Raw genomic sequence first — 18309 nt, forward strand, 5'->3', positions numbered from 1 at the left:
CAATTCTAGTGATTAAGAGAGGAATATGTCAAATTTCAATGTAAAGAGAGTTTTGTACAAACATAAAGATACTGATGAGTACAATACAGGTCCAAGATCTATTGAAGAGTCACTTAAATCAACTTGTTAGTTGCTCTTATATAATATAGACCATTTTATTGTCATAAAGTACAAATGCAAAGCCATTGGAATTGAAGTTCAAGTAAACATGTGAACTTTTTGTGTAATTTCAGCTAATTTTGGGTACATTTGAACATTCATTTAGTTTTGTTTTAAATGTTCTGAGCGACATTATGATAAAAAAGTCTTGGTGATTTTAACGCAAAAAAAAAAAAAATCGCATGTTTTACCGCAGTTCAATGAACATTGATGTTTTATTGTACTCAGGATACATCGTTTTTACTATGTCATAGACATAAAACATTTGCGTTGATACAATGTGTTACGAAAGTAACAATACTAAAAATACTAGAACGTTTACTTTGATTGTTAATGATTAATTTTACATAAAACACATTTGTTGGAGACAGAAATATTCAGTATTTTTCCTTGTCTGGGGCTCTAAAAGTGCACTTCAGAATCTTGTAGTTTACGACAGCTTGAGAAGCAAATAAAAGTGTCAGGATTCTGAAAGAATTCCTATTTTCCGAGGTAAACGTTCAGAGGTTAGTCTTCATATGTTTTGCCACTAAACTGGCTTTTTCTCTCAATCTTTCCTGAAAAGGCAGACGGATGGAGTTAAACATTTTCAGGGCAATTCATCACACATCCAGGCAGAAATTTGAGAAATCTTGTTAGCCCACGGAGGCGATTCCCTCCATTTCCTCTCCTGTGCTGCTGACTAATTACCTCTCAGTGGCCTGAAATGGATTGCTGTGTCATTCACTTTGACTGGCAGTCATAGCAATACTTGGGGTTCTCCAGCTGTAATGCAAGCACACTTCATAAATATTGCCTTAAAATGTTTTATTTTAGTATTTTACTGGAGACAGCGATGGCGTATGTGTTATTGATTTCACTGCAGTTAAACTGCTGGAGCTTTACGAGAGGAACGTTATTTAGAAATCCCCAGTCGTCGGTTTTTTCCTCAAGTACTTGCTGCTCAGAAATATCTCACGGCCGTAGCTCCTCTGTTATCGAGGCATAAAAAGAGACAGTAAATGTCGCCTTTGGTGGAACCGGGTGACAAAAGTGTCAGAAGAGAAGAAAGCGGTAATATTACAAAGCTGCCGCACATTGAGAGATATTCTTCAAGTGTGTTCACTCAAGACTTTGTTCCACCGGGCTGGTAAAGACTTTTTGACACGTTAAGAAAAGGCCAATTTTACTTTTCAAAAGCTTCTTCTTAATAAAACATTATAGTTGAGAGAGTGCTAAGGGACTTTTCTTTGCTACACATTTTCGCTATATGGTGAAGTGCTGCCTTTCTAAGAACTGACAGTGTGGAGATAAAAAATGCTTTAAAAATATATATTCAGCCTTGAAATATTCAGAGATAAATGGTTTGAGGATCATAGAATGCATGTATAATTTGATTTTCTGCATCATTAGCTGAACAACATGGCAGCATGTGCTGGTTAAGTGGTCGCAATTGGCTTGAAAATGTAGGCACACAAATAAATGTAGTGTACTGTTTATTCATATGTGAGATAATATTTAATAATTATAACAATTATTAACCTGAGAAACAAACTCGTGTGCATATTTTGTGCTTCGTTTAAGAGACCGATGTGATTTATGCCCACGGATCGTAAGGAGGTTTAGGAATGTATGGCTTTAAACAAAAATAAACTTTAGCTGATCAAAGTTTTCATGTTCCATTTAAGAGCCTGTCGTGTTGAATTTGAGCAAGTTCAAAGTCTCAGTGCTTGTGAAAACAAATCGATACAGTCACACTCGTGGTTGAGAAAGCGTTTGAGGGGAAATCAATACCTTTTTGTTGTTGTTTGAGTCTTCAGTCTACTCCAGTTGTTCTTACATTATACCTCACTTCAGGCTGTTATCGTCTTCCAAATGAGTTTTTCTCATGTGGAAACGGCTTCATCTCTGTTGACTCTGTTGGATCCACACTAAATCAAAGCACTTGTCAGTAAATGTCGAAATGAAGACACTTGAGTTTAGCTCTGCAAGTATAAACTGCCTCGCTCTGACAGCCTCCTAATGGCTCTGGCAACCTCTCAAGAGCAAAAGATAAAGCAAATTATTATCCGGCTACGATCGACAGATGCCAGCAATAATCTTTTAATTGCCTGTTTAGTCATCCATCAGTACGTTCAGGTGCTTGTAATGTGCTTTTTTTTTTTTTCTGAAGCAGCAGTTGTATCAGAGTTACACGCATCATCAAAGTTGTCACTATTGATACAACTCTAGAGTCTGGAGTTCTCAGTGTAACGCAGGTGTAATTATCATCTTGTTTATTATCCCATTGTGGTCAGTCTCTTGCTCTGGAGTTCTGTAGCATAGATAGATTAATGGTGTGTAGAGAGGACATGATTTGATTCAGTGTTTGTGTGGCAAAACAGATCATTATCACGTACTTGATCTTGAGGTTCTGTGTTTATTCTCTGTTCGTCCTGAGGGAGCTCCAAGAGTATGTTCCAATGATCCAAATGCATGACTAAACAATGATTGTATTATCACTTATATTCAGCATTAACTGTTTTGTATGTGATACTATATTTATTTAAATACATAATACATAATAATAATATTAAAGATAAATGAATAATAAGGAACAAGGTCACAGGAGGGATCATTAAAGGTTGTATTCTCTCAGATATATCAAATAAATAGTCCATTAATCCTAAATTATGGACAGAATAAAAAGTTTGTTTTCTCTCTGCGACAAAAGGATCCTATGTTGTCAGATTTCTGAAGGTTACAAACAAGATGAGCTTTAACAGCAAATCCTACGGTTCCTCAACATGAATTTGAATTGGTAAGATCTGTTCTCTACACATCACAGAACACGTGTCTCATCGTTAAAAAAGCAATTGACCAAGTCACACAACTATTGATATGGTAAGTTAGTTGCAACCGATCGTAGTTAAAAGATTATGACTAGATCGTCGCTGTTGGTTTCCTCTCATAAACGCCAGGACATATTATATTTAATTTTTATATGCACACTAGGCACCAAAAAACAATAGTAACTTGCGAAAAAAAATCAGTTTTGCCTATTAAATTCCGAGAGCATGATGGACGATGTCTACGCAGTAATGTGACGATGACACAGAGATTTCATGTTATAACTCTTTGTTTGAGGAAGGATTCCTGCACAGAATAAATGATGACATTAAATATGGAATGATTTAAATATTTATAAATGATCAGGATATTTGCTCTGAAAGTCTGCTGCTTGAGTTATGGCTACTCTATGTTTTGGTTTCAAAACACCTGCACTAATGGATTCAAAGCTAATGTTTCTATTAACAACTAGGATTCAAATATACAATCCTGTTAAACAGATTATTTAAAAGAAACTTGGGATAACAGGGATCCCAGATATCAGATATTTAGCAGATTTCGGCTAGTTTTAAAGCTGAAAAGATAGTTTTGAAACTTTTATTAAAATTTTACAATAAAACTGCTAAAAAATGTGTTTGAGAGGGAAAAGATGATCAGAAAACGTATTGATCGAGACACATCGCTGTCTGTTTTTGTAAATGTCGTTTGCTTATAATCCATTTGGGAATTCTCTGAACTTAAATACAGCGAGACTATGCCCGATAAAACAAAACCACATTTTTGTAATGATAATAAACTTTGGTCCTTTTTGTGTAAAACTATCCAATCACGGAAGGAACCACACGATATTAACTAATCAGGAGCAACATAAGGCGAAACTTTCATCATAGCATCAATACTCGCACAGATGGACACAACAGCGAGATCGAGTCATCTTAACTTAACAACAACATCATACTGCTGTCAAGATATCAGTTGTTTGGGTTTCTCCACTCTAAGTTCGCACTTTAAATTCAGAGGGTTCTTTGCTCGCTAAAATCAACTGTAAAATCCCCAAAACGCAGAGGGAAATAAACTTCTGGCTACCGGAGGTGCATCTGTATAACATCCCGGTTAAAAAATCTTTTGTTTTAGTTATTATTATTATATCATTTGCAATATCTATTGATTATTTAAAATAAATTAAAATTGTCACCCAAAAAATAAAAAGGCTGGTTGATGATTTGAACATTTTTTTATGTAGATTTTAGGAGAAATTAGGCTCATACATGTCATTGTCAAAGATGACAGCTTTAAACATGCTACAAATGAATAATGCATTGGCTCACTTGCAATTTTCTTGTTGTTTTACAATTCCTCTAATTTAACTTGACCTTACTGGGATCCCTGATATAAGAATGCTGGAGGAAACCTTCAGAATAGGCCTGTCTGTCATCTGCTTCCTACCCTGTGAAGACATAGTTCAACAAAACAAATCTATTTAAAAGATGACACTCATATTTAACTTGATACAACATTCCACTTTGAGCTACTGTGTGTTTACAAAGTGTCAGCAATTCTGAAGTCCATAACTAGTCCGTAGTGACTTGACATTTCTTCAAAACTTCTGCTCTTATCTGTTTAGTTCATGACATTATTTTCTGACACAGTTGTGGACAGGGTTTGTTCATGTTTACACTCAAAACAAGCTGTAGTTGAACTGTTTACAGACATTGAAGTATAGAAATCAATTATCCATGTGAACCCCTGAATCATCATCAGATCCCTTTTTAATGAGTAATTACACTACGTAGTCGTTGTTTTTATTCATCAAGAACTCAGTCCGGTGGCTCATTTGCTCGACCAAATATATTTGCTTCCCTCAAATCACTTTTCAGTAATTGCTTATTTGCAGAAAGTAAACAAGAAGAAGCATTAGAGAGGAAAAAGCAAATGAAAAAAAAAAAACGTTTTTCTTGTTAAAAAGCCATTTAAGCAACAAAGTCAATGTTTTGAATGGAAAGTCTGGCGGACAGTCAAGACATTTAACTTCCTGTGAGTGATGTCCTGCACCGAGGCTGTCAGGAATCTATTGTCTGGAATAAAAGTGCTGCATTTGTGAGTTGAAGCCCTTATATTTGGCTTCATTTTCTGATTTAAATCAGTGTTTTATAGAGATATAGGGAGATTTAGTGAACCTCTACATCAATATCTCTGTGTTATAACATTTTTACGGTAAATCCTATAAAGGTCTGTCAAATCCTCGGAGAAGAGTGTAAGATCCAGTGTGTGGACGAGAGAATCCTGGCTCCTTCTCACTGTCTTTCCTGGCTCAGTGTGTGTCCTCCATTGTGGAACTGGCGAGCACGACTGGATTTGTAATTACCAGCGTGGGGGCAAGTCACAGCTCTCCTCTTTCACTGTTAGCTTTAATGTCCGTGGGCTATAAATAGTGCAGGTGTTGGCTCTCTGGCGAGCAGCAGCGTCTGCTTCTTCTTCATGCAGACAGTAGACAAAGCTCTGTCTGTGTGTGTGCACACATGCACTCATGCACACTGGCCCTCATTGATTTACATTCATCCGAAAAGAGACTGTTTGTTGTTCTATTTCATTTTGCGTTTGGAAAAGACTGGCGGGTTTGTTTCTTTATCTGACGGAAAATGAGCTGGAGTCGAGTCTTCACCTCAGACAACCTCGGCAGTCCAACATGAAGTATGAGGGGGTGTGAAAGTGTGAATATTAACACTGAACCTTGCTTTTATGTTAACACTGGGTTCTTACTCTGTGAGAACTTCAGGTCAGCACGACTCTCAATTAAATTTGTAGCAGCCTAAATAACCTTTACTCAGTAGATCATTATAGTTATATCGCTTCAAAACAAAATGAACCAAATATAATTTGGCTTTATGTCATCTATGTATGTATATACATACACACTCTACCTCGTCTTAATGTCTTATACACTCTTTGTGCTCGATAGTATGTCATTTTCATGCAGAGTACTGGCAGTTTAAGGGACATTGGCATAAAGGTTAGATTATTACATATGAAATAATAATGATTTCCACAATTTAAGCTCCTTTCTGAAATTTAAAGTCCCAGTTTTTTGCCAGGTCACTTGGTCACAAACATATATTTGTCATTTTTATTAATGCGACTCCTATTGCACTCCCTATTCTTCAGATTCTTACTAAAGCAAACCTAAGGAACTAGCTTACCCGGGCAACGACTAGTATTCCAGATAGTTTAGACATGTCCAAGTCAGGCCTGGGGGCCATTTGCGGCCACGTAAGGTCCATTATAAACTGCATTCTCGACCAGAGAGATACATTTTTATTATTTAATTTTTTTTTCCATAAAACCTTTAATACACGAGTTACCATGAGACAAATGTAAAAGAGATGAAGTGTTGATGCTGATTTTTTTTTTTACTGTCTGTAAAGGACCTCTGAATAAGAACTCTTGATAAGATAACACTCAAAAAAAGTTTGAACACTACTAAGCTAGTCCTATCATAAACACACTAGGTGAGTGATTTTTTTGCTTTCTTTTTTTTTTTTAAGACCTTTTAATTTGTGCAGTATTTTCCCTGATTTTCTGGGACTCCACGTGTCTTTATAAGTATATATTTTAGCTGGGTATTGTTTTGATTGTTCAAGTGCTTTGGTCAAGAAAAGCGCTTTACAAATTATCTTAACTTACTCACTTTTGTTTATTTTGTAGAATATGATCTGATTGCTCTTACTCTAAGTTAGAGTACTCATTATTAATCGAGATCCAAAGCATACGTACATTATGAGATGTAGAGAGACCTGATGTCATGGTTTGCTATGTCTTATTGTGGAAGTAAAAGTTAAATTAAGTTTAGCTTTTTCAGCCACTGATGGCTGGCTCTGATACGGAAGAGTCAGGAAGTAGTCATCACGTTTACTACCACAACTCATTCATAATTGATCAATGCTAGACCAAAATGCGCATATTTACATTGTTGAATAAATGTTTTTTACCTGCTGTTAATTCAATCATTAATTAAATAATTTATTTAAAATCGATTATTGTCTAAAAAAACACATCAAGCTTTGTAGTGAGAATAAGTTAAATAGTCAACATAGAGTCTTTGGAATGGAGAAATAAACACACTCAGTTCTATTCAAATAATGTTTTCAGTCAGTAGATATTGGACGCAGTGCTGAACTGAACACCTCAGAGTTCATCTCAGGTAACACGCTGTAAGTCCGAGCAACAGGTTTGCAGATACATAAGCGAGCACTGATTGATCATCAGTGGAATTTAATGATCTCCTCTCTCCGGCCAGTTGCTAAGCAACATGAACCCTTCTGTCTGTAGTCACCGTGTCCCCAAAGAAGCGTCATGTCATCGTCCTGGAAGCTTCAGGAATGCTGCGTAGTACATGAAGGTGCACTGATGGTCTCCAGGTCATTACTTCCTTCCCTGTCTTGTAACAGGACTTTTTACAATAACAGTAAACATAAAATCACACTTTTATTTAGTAGCTCTCATTTTGGCACCAAGAGAATTCTGGAAAGAAAATGCTTTTCACTCCTTCCCCGACTCAATTTTCTGCCGTGAGTCTCAGAGGTGGAGAGGGAGGAAAAAAACAAGAGTGAGAGACACAGCTTGAGAGGAATCAAGCATTTCCTTTTTCCGTGCTTCAAAAATCCCCCACATGGTTGCTTTTTTTGGCTCCACTGCACTTAAAAGACAACAAATGAGCTTGTAAATCTCTAACACATAAAGCAAAAACAAAACTGTTTGAATGTTCTATCATTACTTTTACCAGACAAATCTATTCTCTGATTCCCTTCGTGATCATTTCAAACATAAATGTACTGAAGAATTTCTTGTAATAAAACACGTGTGAACCTGTATTGCTAATGAATTTTAAAAATAACACTTTGTTGTTAGCAACTTTTGCTTCATCTATACACACTTATGCATGTTTTTTAAGGGAAGAAAATACAAATTATGTATTTTACACCCACTAATGGAGTGATCAATGGAGGTGTTTTGTGTTTAAGAATTGCCTTATTTATGACGTTCCGAATCCTGAATGTGTTGTTGTTCCAACCAGCTTTTGCTATGTCTTATTGTCAACTATTCAAAATGGTTTTTATCAGGTACAAATCGGTGCTAAGCTAAATATTCAAGCCTAAAAAGAAATGGTCTGACCAGGAAAGTTAAATAAACAAAAATACAATAATCATTTATAAGTGCACCTTTCATGCTAACTGAAAGAAACCCCCCTTTTTTTGGTTAGTCAACCACATTGTGGGAGTCGGTTGGATTCAATTGTTATTGTCAGCACAACACTTCTCTCCCTGTCTTGCAAGCTGGTCAACATTGACTTCATTAAAAAGAAACACGACTTGTCCTCTGAGTAACGGTGTGTCAGTGTTGACGACTGTCGGCAAAATCTGGTTCAACGCCTCAATGGTGTTTTTCTGCAGCACGCGGATGATTGAATGACTGTTTACTAGCAGAAAACGTATCTCACGATGTATTCGCTGTTTGCTGAAAAACGTGTCATTGTTTGTGATGTATGACAAGAGGTTTTGTTGCCCAGAGATGGGCTTTCAAAACATTGCCAGCTGAGTTCCGTGTTCCTGGCAGCAGCTCGAGATGAGAAACTACTGGCTGACAGATCCTCTACTTTTATTGCAATAAGATATTGTGTCGTTTAGTTTCACTTTCATCTGACAGCGCTGGCCGTATTTCACAGAGAGTCGTGAGTCCTGTTTCATCGCTTCACAGTCTTTCTCTTCCAAAAATATATTCCCGTGTTCACTCAACAAATGACCTCATAGACAATTGAAATGATGATATTGGTGCTGAAAGTCTGTTAAATAACTGAGAAGCTTTTTATTAATGTGCATTTAACAGAGAGTTTTAACAGGAGGTTTAAGTCTAATACTGTGTTTTCTCTGCGTTTGTCCTTCATTAAATGTATCCAACCTTTCCTTAACATCAGGTTCACTTTTATTGTTGTCTCTGTTCCTGATCTTAAACATTAGAAACTAGTTTGATGTTGAGCCAACCGTATAGTGACTTGCAGTTGCGATTATACTGTACTTGAATGCACTTGAAAATGCGATATTTATACTATATTGAGTATATTGACTATACCAAGGAGCTTCACCCAACTTAGTTTTTTTTGCATTATTGTCAGTAAATCTACAACTTTATTGACACTACACGGTCACAAAACTGTCACAAAACCTCCCCCCCAGACACACAACCACTCTTTTGTAATAAGGTTCTTATTAACTGTTTCAGGGTGCTTAAAAAAACAGCAAGCTGTCAATAAAAACAGCTGATTTGGCACTTTGAATATCACTGGATTAAACTACCCTATTTTCCGCACTATCAGACGCACTGGATTATAAGGCGCACCTTCAATGAATGGCCTATTCTAGAACTGTTTTCATAAATAGAGCACACCCGATTATAAGTCGCATAGAATAAAAGATACAGTCAAAGATAGATAAAGCTGTGCTAAAGGGAATGTCAACAAAACAGTCAGATAAAGTCAAACTTTATCAAGCATTCTGACAACTCTGTTCACTCCCATGGTAACCATGTTCGAATGATTTTTAAAAGGCTTCAAGCAGCAGTGCTCGAGACTGGTGTTGTGAACAGACAAATGTTTAGTCCTCATCAGTGAAGTTGAGCGCGTCTATGAGAGCTAGAGCGCGCGTGTATGACATGTTGAACGCACGTGTATGACTGGTTTAGCGCGCAGCAGAGTGATTTTTGCGCCAAAAAAAAGTTTTGAGTGTGCATCAACCAAGACACATTCACTCAAAACAGTGGCAGTAATCTTACTCCATAGCCGTCCGCCATGATGTGACGTGCTTCGTTAATCCCACCCCATGATGACGCAATGGTGTAATTCCGCCCACGGCGTGTCGGCTCAGGAAGCGCAAAGTGTTTGTAATCAAGTCACCCACCAGGTAATGTTCGTTTTTGCGAGAAATTTAGGCTTTTAAGTGCGCCTTATAGTGTGGAAAATACGGTAATGAAATGTTATTAGTGAAGGGTGACTGCCATCACAGAGGGATGTGAGATGGTTATGAATTAGTGATATGAATTAAAAGTATATTAATGTGTGCAATGACAGACAATACTTTCACTTATTTCCGGCCTGAATGATCCATCGTTGCTGTGACCTTGCTCTAATAGAAGTTAATCTTATTTTAGTGTCAAAAAACAGGACCTTTTCATGAATGTCCTCTGGTGGATTTTATTTTCCAGGCAACAAAAATAAAAACATGTCGCAGTGACCGCTTTTCGTGAGAGTACAGGGTTATTGCTGCTGTATCTTTTTTTTCTTTCTGTAGAAGCGATTTCATTCTTGATGGCTGATAAGTAAGAGCAATACAAATTGAGCTCTGCTGCTGAAATCTCCAATTACCTCATCCGCTCTCACAGCCTGCTGCCTCGACAGGGAGAAAAGATGAGAACATTACAAAGAAAAAAAACAGTCGCAGGAAACAACCTCTTGTATTTTCACGCACATTTTCCAGTTTAGTCGAGGAACGCTGATGCGGGAAATTGGTTTGTCTCTGTCTGTCTCACTGTTTGGCCAGTTGTCAGTGAACTCTATTGTTTTTGAAGTTGGAAAAAACAACAAGTCTGTTGCTGACTGGTGATATTTCATTTCCTCACACCTGCATCAATGTCGCAAATTGATTTGTTGTTGTTGACCTGATTTCCGTCAGCTTTTAAAGCTAGTTTCAGACGACAGTCTCTGTGTCCTTGAGATATTTATTCTTCTGTATTTACACTCGAACTTTCACTGCCTCTTTTTCTGAAACAGATGAGGATGAATGCACTCACTTCATCTCCACAATAATTGTCTTAGTTAATCATATTAAGGTTTCTTTTGACACTCCTCATGATTTATGCTTCAACTCTAACAAAAATATTCCTTTCTCTTTTTTTCATTCAATCCTGGTTAGTAGTAAATTTGAAACAGAATGATCCTAGAATGGAATTTATTGAATGTTATTGTTGCCAAAAGCTCAAGCCGAAAGACTCAATTTCATAATGGAAGTCAGCTGAAAAGTTTTCTTTTCCATACACACACATTATGACTTCCTTAAGGGAAACTTGGAACTCCAGTAGGATTTTTCAGAATTGACTAAGACACGTCCCATGACCTCAACCATGCCTCATGCTTTCTAAGCCCGTCTGGGATAATCAGTCCTTGTCAGCCGATCATCTTTAAACCCTCCAAAATCTTGGATGGTTCAATCTTCCATTCGAACACATTATTTCATACAGAAAATGTTTTTTCCAGATTGTAAGTTATATACTTATATACATTCTGTAATCCTCTCATGATTGGCTCCTACAATTCTTTTGGGTCAGACCTGACCAGGGGGCCAGATGCACATATAAAAAAGAATGTTAAAGTAATCTTTCAACTCACAACTTCTGTGTGAATCATTGTTTAATAAGATTATTTAAAGCAATTTTCCTGAAATACTTGCATGCAGAAGACACAGAATTCCAAAAAGCATTTGTCCCGCTTTGATGTTGCACCACAATGATTTGCTGCAACAATCACAGCTTCCACTCTCATCTGCACTCGGGTTTGAGATATTGAGTTTCCTCCGTCAAGTGTTGCAAGTTTTACTCTCTGCAGTGTGAAGCACAGACTTTGCAGCTTCCCTGCACTGCTGTGCCTCTAGTCCTGGAATAAATCCTGCTTTTATGGAGTCCAGCTCAAGTGCCGCTCTATAAATCTTGAAGAAGAACCATAAACATGTCCACAGCAAACTTACCTTGGATCCCAGTTTTCGTGTGAGAGTGAGTAACTCAGTTTGCAGCGAAAACTTTATTATAAAAAATTGAAACTATCTCCAAGACTAAAAAGACTTGTCGTTTACAGATCGCAAGTTACAGTCTTCTCGAAATGATTTGTTTGGTCATAATAGAGATGTCCAGTGTTTCCTAGGTTGGCATTGGGTTCCCCACCCAGCTTGTCATGTCTGGAAACCTTCCTTAAGAAGTCGCCTAAGATGCACGACACAACCTCAACTGATTTGTGTCAGTGTGGACGAACCATTGGTTCTGCTTTGAGTCTTTCCCGGATGACTGAGCAGTTCAATGTATCACTAACTTAGGTTGGACGAAAAGGAAATTGGCCTTGACCAACCAGTGCAGAGTCCTCGTGACTAATGATGCATTGAAAAAAAAAAAAGGTATTATTTCCCTCTGTTTTGCACCAGAATTCAAACATTTTCCAATGACGAACCAGGACTATATTAACTAGATTGTGACATGGTCAAAAAAGCACAAAATAGCCTGTTGTGTTCACAGGTTTAATGCTCTAGTTGTATGTCAGGATCCTTTATGTTACTAAATGTTTTAAAGGGCAATTGTGTTGCTTGGATTTGCTTAAAGATACCACTTATTTTTTCCAAATACTTAAAATGTCAAGCAGAGATTCTAGTGTGTGACTTACTTTACTGACTTAAAGTTGGTATCTGCTGAAAGCGGCTTTGATGACCGAGTACTAGACGCTTCTTTTCACCAGTAATGAGCAGATTTTCTCACTTTTGAAAGTTTAATTAGACATTAAACAGTCGCAGGATTCCACAGAAGCTGCCGCTCGCAGCAGATACGCACTGTTTGGCGGCGCCGATGAAATGTTCACTGTTGTTCTCTCCCTCCTGCAGAACAACATGACTCAAAAGCCGCGGGAGTTAACAGACAACCAGGCCGGGCCGCTGCACAAGAAGAAGCCCGGCAGGCTCCCCAACGGCCTGGGCCTGGAGCACTGCACCAACAACTTCCACCGGCACCTGCCTTCGGACCAGGAAAACAACCCTCGGCTCGCGCAAACACACGGCAAGAGGAAGAAGAAACACCTGAACAAGAAGCGTAAAATGGTATGTCGGCCATCTTTCTTCTACTGTGGTGTTTTATCTTTCAAATATTTTCAGTTAGGAGCTTTTCAAGCTACCATTGTTTCTTTAAGGAAGAAAGCAGATTTAGGAATGACTTCATCATCATTTAATAATAATTATAAATCATGTATTAATTGGTAAAGAACATAAAACGGCCAACAAGCCAAACATCAAAATGTTTAATTTAATAACATAATAATATAATAATAATAATAACCATGTTTGTTTTTTTTGTTTGAAAAGAAAATGCAACCTGTAATGAACATCTTTATTATATCATTATTATTATATTTTGCTAGAAAATGCTCATGTCAAAAATATTAAAAGTACAATGAGGCGGTCTTAATAAGATGCTAATTACGTGATTTAGACTTTTCCACAATAGGTTTTCACGTGTTTAGTTTTACCATATATGTTTGTATGTAAAGAAAAATATGCTTTTAGTGGTAAAATAAAGTTACGTTTAGTAGGATGTCATCCACCAACTCTTCTTCTACTTCAAAACACAAGTGTCAATATGTTGTTCATGGTTTAAATGAAAGCTTTAGCTTCTTGGTATAATTTCCTGATACATTCTTGTAAGAAGCAAAGTTAAAATGTAAACAAGATAAGGTCCTTCTCCTGCAGGTGAAAAGGTCTCTAATGAATATTCATAATGCATTGATGTCGGGATGTTTTCTAGCAGGTAACAAATGTGTTGTTGTTGCCAAATAATATATCGAATCATTTTTTGGAACGTGAAAATGTCAAAGTACATGATGATCTAGAGTTAGGAGTCTAAAGCCAACAATGTTGCTCTGGATTTAATTATCCAAGTCAGATTTTATAAAAAAATCTCCATTCCAAAAAGGTTATTTTGGGCTATGCTTGTCTTATAACAACGTACAACTAAAACATGGCAGCCATCAGTAAAACATGAGCTAACCAAGTGTCTGCTCTGTTCACATTATATGTGCAAGAGCAATTGAGAGACCTCATAGACTCATCTGACGTTTTGCATTATTGAAAATATTATCTGTTGTATTGCAAAACCATTATCTCTGCCGTCATGATACAGAAATATTTGTCTTCTAGCATGGAACCATTTAAATTGTCAGTTCCATCTGGAGCTTTATTTCTCCATTATAGCTGCAGCATTGTGAAGAGTAATCCGCCTGTTATCAGCACTTTTGTCAGCCGAGCAGGGAGTAAAAAGTGAGAAGTGTTCTTTGCTGTTGGCTTTTCTTCCAGCCCAGCACACAGTTCAAATGTTTTTTTCCATCTCTGGCATTGACCCAAAGATCTGGACCATGTGATATTCTCAGCTCCGGGGAAAGGAAACCGCTTGCTTCTGACAGAAAAAGAAGCTCGGCAGTGAAAACAGGTGCTGACAAGAGAGTGAGATTCAAAACAATCTGTCTTTTTAATTCCTTGTCTTGAACTCTCGGCTGAGTCACAAAGAGTCACTTGTATGAAGCAGCACAATTACACGAGACACTTGCATGAACCAGATCATCTTGTTGAATATACTCGAAGGTGGGAAATGGCGACATTGAAGGCTTTAGTTTTTTTTTTTTCGTCAGTGCTTCCGTCTTGTTGTGTCGTGTGGACAACAACTGATCTTTTGCAGGACGATCAAAGTTATGTATTTAGTTTCAGCCTGAGCTCGGGCTTACATGCTTACAAGGTTGTTCCTGACGAAGTTCTGCCCGCTGCTGTTTGAGAAGGGGATTGTGGTGTTGTTGACGAATTCTGGTGTGAACAGAGGGACGTGCCGGCACGCCATCTGCTCTCCGATCAAGTCAACGCCACCGAGAAATGGAGAGGGGGAGGAGAGAACCCATCCCTCAGGTTGGACCTCCCACCTGATTCCTTGCATTTTTGCCAGACCTCCTGCCTGTCCGTCTGTCTGGAGCTCCTTCTGTCTGTCTGGCTATATACGGTTGATAGGAAAACAAGAAGTGAAATCAACATGGTGTCTATTGTCGCAGCCTCCAAACAAGAAGGTCTTTAGGCAAGTCTCGGACGAATCCTGGTTCATTCTTTGTGTTTTCCTCACGCTTTAATGGGTTTCTATTAGGCACTTATGTTTCCCAAGCCATACACATTTCAATTATTATGGTGAATTAAAGAGGAAGAAACAAAAACAATAGGCTGATGATGCTTCATTATTAAAAGGCAATTCAATAACACCTTTTCTAAAATAAGAGACCCATTAGCACTGCCACGATTATTAGATAGTCCATTCGTCACTGATATTTATATATTTTTTTCGATTCCCTGATTTATTGAATAATGCAACTTAAGCGTAAATGTCAGCTTTTTAATCTAACGTGTCTCTTGCACAACCATAAATAGGTTCAAGCTTTTTTAATTGTTTTTGCACTGACTTAAGGTGAAAGCAGTTATTTCTGTTAATTACATCAAACTTTAAATTTAAAAAATAGGAAACTGAATTAAAGTAAGCTAAACATAAAGATGTGAAACCGACTTTTCTAATTGTTCTGATAAAAACAAAGCAGAAAAAACGTCACTAAACTTCACTCTCTGGTCTGTAAGAATAAAAATAACATGATGAATTATGAAGTCAATGGCCAGCAGGCATTTACAGGAGAAACACTTGCTTCCATTCAAACATGAACTTGATTCTGTAATATTTGTAAATCAGACAAACAAGTCTTTCAGTTCGGGTGAACTTTATTAAGAATTCGGAGAATACAAACTAACTAATGGGACAACAAGCCTTTTATCACTACACCAATGATCTAAAAAAAAAAAAAAAAAAAAAAAAAAAAATACAAACAACGATGTTGATTACTAAATTTGTTTTACAGTTGACCTCTTTGCTATTATTGTAGTAATAGTGGCAGCCACAACACTGTTTCATGAAACTTAATTCGCTGTTTTTTTGTTGAAATATATCACAAAGCAAGGCCGATATAGAATGTCAATTTTTTTTATTCCTGGAGGCTGTGATTAAAAAGGAAAAGAACGCATATGGGACTCTACAAGAGATGGTGGGAAAAAAAACACAATTTCACAGTGTTTTGCTTTTTTGCTTTCATAAATATTTTTTTATGTTCTCCCGGTGTTACGTAGGTTTACTCCGAGCACTCCGGTTTCCTCCAACAGTCCAAAAACTTACAGAGGTTGATTGGAAACTTGGGGAACTTGTCTGTTGGTATGAATGTGTGTGAAGGGTTGTATGTCTTTGTGTGTCCTATGACAGACTGGTGTCCTGTCCAGGGTGTCCCCCCGCCTCTCGCCCTTAGAGTCTGGAATGGGCTCCAACAACCTATGACTTCCTCCTAATATGCAGGCCTGGCCTACAGGGAAGTGTTATGTTGGTCATATTATACTTGTACAGTATGACCAAAATAACATGCTTACAAAATTTCAACTGCAATATTGGTAAAAAAGAAAAGACAATTATGTTTTTCCCCCTATTCCCTCTATTGTGAAGGGATGTATCGTTTGCCACATGTAGCCATTGTATGTTTACTCAGGTTGACAGCAACACGTCAAGTCGGTTATAATCATAATTTGAGGATGAAAAGTTTGGCGATCTGAGGTGCCGCAGGAACGGTGATTATATCTTGTTTATAATAATTTACTAAGTAAATTAGAGGATGTAATTGCTGGAATATGTGGGAACCTCTTTATCGCAGGATATCACGCTTGATTGCGTAGATCTGCCAAACACATTAACCGAGCGCTGGATTAATGTGATCCTGGCAGCAAGTCTTGTCAGCTGGTTGCAGAGTTTTATTGGCTCAATATAAAGTCTCAATCTAACCGGGATAAAAGCGCTCCCTGCAATCGAGCAGCCCACCCAAGCAGCTGACGGATGTGCTTTTATTAATCCGGGCCCCATCTCCCATCAAATCACTTTAATCGATTCAATCTGCTTCTGGGATGTTGAGATGTTCCGTACGTCCAAGCTCTGTTAGATGATGGTTTCATAAAGTTTGAATTCAATAATCCAAATAAACATTTATTTGGTTATTACCTCTTGTCCATGCAGATTAATTTTTTAATGTTGAGATGGTGATTTATAAAGACACCAGTGTTATAGGTAAGATTAAGGAGAGACTATGGATGTCAACATTGGAGCACAAACTCATAGATAATTAAGATAAGTTAAGCCTTAAAGAGTGACAAAACAAAAGCAAGAGCTGACTGCACTGTTCTGCTATGTAAATATACATTTTGGTTGCAAGTGATTTAGAACGCAAAAAGATTTTGGCCCCTTATGTGATTTGAGTTTAACCCCCTGGTCAGACCGGAGCTAAAGAATTAGGGTCTCATCCTTGTCAAGCTACAGGTCAGCTCTTCAGTGTCTAGGACTTCCTGAACGTCGCAGGTTAAACTGTCTACTGTTTGTCGTGAGCAAAAAGTCCTGCTTCAGTCGTGCCAGAGGCTGTTTTATCATTCCACATCGCTCCAAACCTCCACTGAACTCTAACCTGCTGGCCTGCACGTGTAATGAGATCAAGCCCACCACGCTAACAATGTTCTCCTCCGCCCTGTCTGCCTGTCTATCTGTCTCCATGCATTTGGACGTGCCCTTGTTCTGAAGGCAGATTTGATTTCTTCTCCGCCTTTCATGCTCTTCCATCTGCTGTAAAAATGTAATAATATGTTCTGCTTCTCCAGCTTACAGGGTCACCCTTAATAAGCTTATCTGCTAAGCCAATAAGAGATTTGAAGAAGCGAGATGTCTTGATTGTCAGATAAGATGCTAAATCCGTTCATGACGGCAGCTTCAGTTGTGAGGACTGTAATTGTTGCTGTCAAAAATTACTCTTATCTACATGTATCTACGCAGTTTAGACTTTATTTCATCATCTTTAATTAGAAAAATATTTATTGAGGGCTCATCTAAATGTTATCGTTTGTGTACCTTAGTTAAACTGCTTCTTTTTTTTTTATACAGGTACAAATTTTGTTGAGTGTTTGTTGACTGAGGCATGAAAACTTAAAATCTTCTTTGACTCGGACTGTATATTTATTTGTGCATCTCTGCAGTTTGTGAAATATTATTAAATATGAGTCACTTACATGACCTCTCCAGGAAAGTGTCTTATTTCAATACTTAAAAAGCCTTAAATTAGAAATAAGAGGACAAAGAATCTGTTAATAGGGTGAGAAAAACATTTAGTTTCTCGTATTAATACATTAATCTTGTTTTGAAAAAACTATAAACAAGTACTTAAGGTGTGATAAATAACTAAAGTGTTGATTTAAGTGTCTCTCAAATGTATCCTGGACCTCTATTGTATCATCAGTATGTGTCTGTTTGCACAAAACTCTCTTTTCATTGAAATATTTACATTAGAAAATGTTCTTAAGCCCCGCCCACTGAAAACGCTATGTTTTTCTGGAGCTAAAATCTTGTTCACTCACACTGTGCGTCATCAACCCAGGAAGTTTGCACCTCCAAGGGACT

General features: G+C 37.5%; 1 protein-coding gene across 5 annotated transcripts in view; it reads left to right on the forward strand.

Moving 5' to 3' along the window:
• Positions 1–18309, forward strand: part of auts2a (activator of transcription and developmental regulator AUTS2 a) — a 258652-nt gene that overhangs the window by 37509 nt on the left and 202834 nt on the right. For all 5 annotated transcript variants that reach the window (XM_087807278.1, XM_087807277.1, XM_087807274.1 and 2 more), the window contains exon 2: positions 12651–12863. In XM_087807278.1, the coding sequence (XP_087663404.1) occupies positions 12651–12863 (213 nt within the window). The remainder of the gene's footprint in view (positions 1–12650; positions 12864–18309) is intronic.

Source organism: Callionymus lyra, chromosome 14, assembly GCF_982586985.1.
Source record: "Callionymus lyra chromosome 14, fCalLyr1.hap1.1, whole genome shotgun sequence".
Lineage (NCBI taxonomy): Eukaryota > Metazoa > Chordata > Actinopteri > Syngnathiformes > Callionymidae > Callionymus > Callionymus lyra.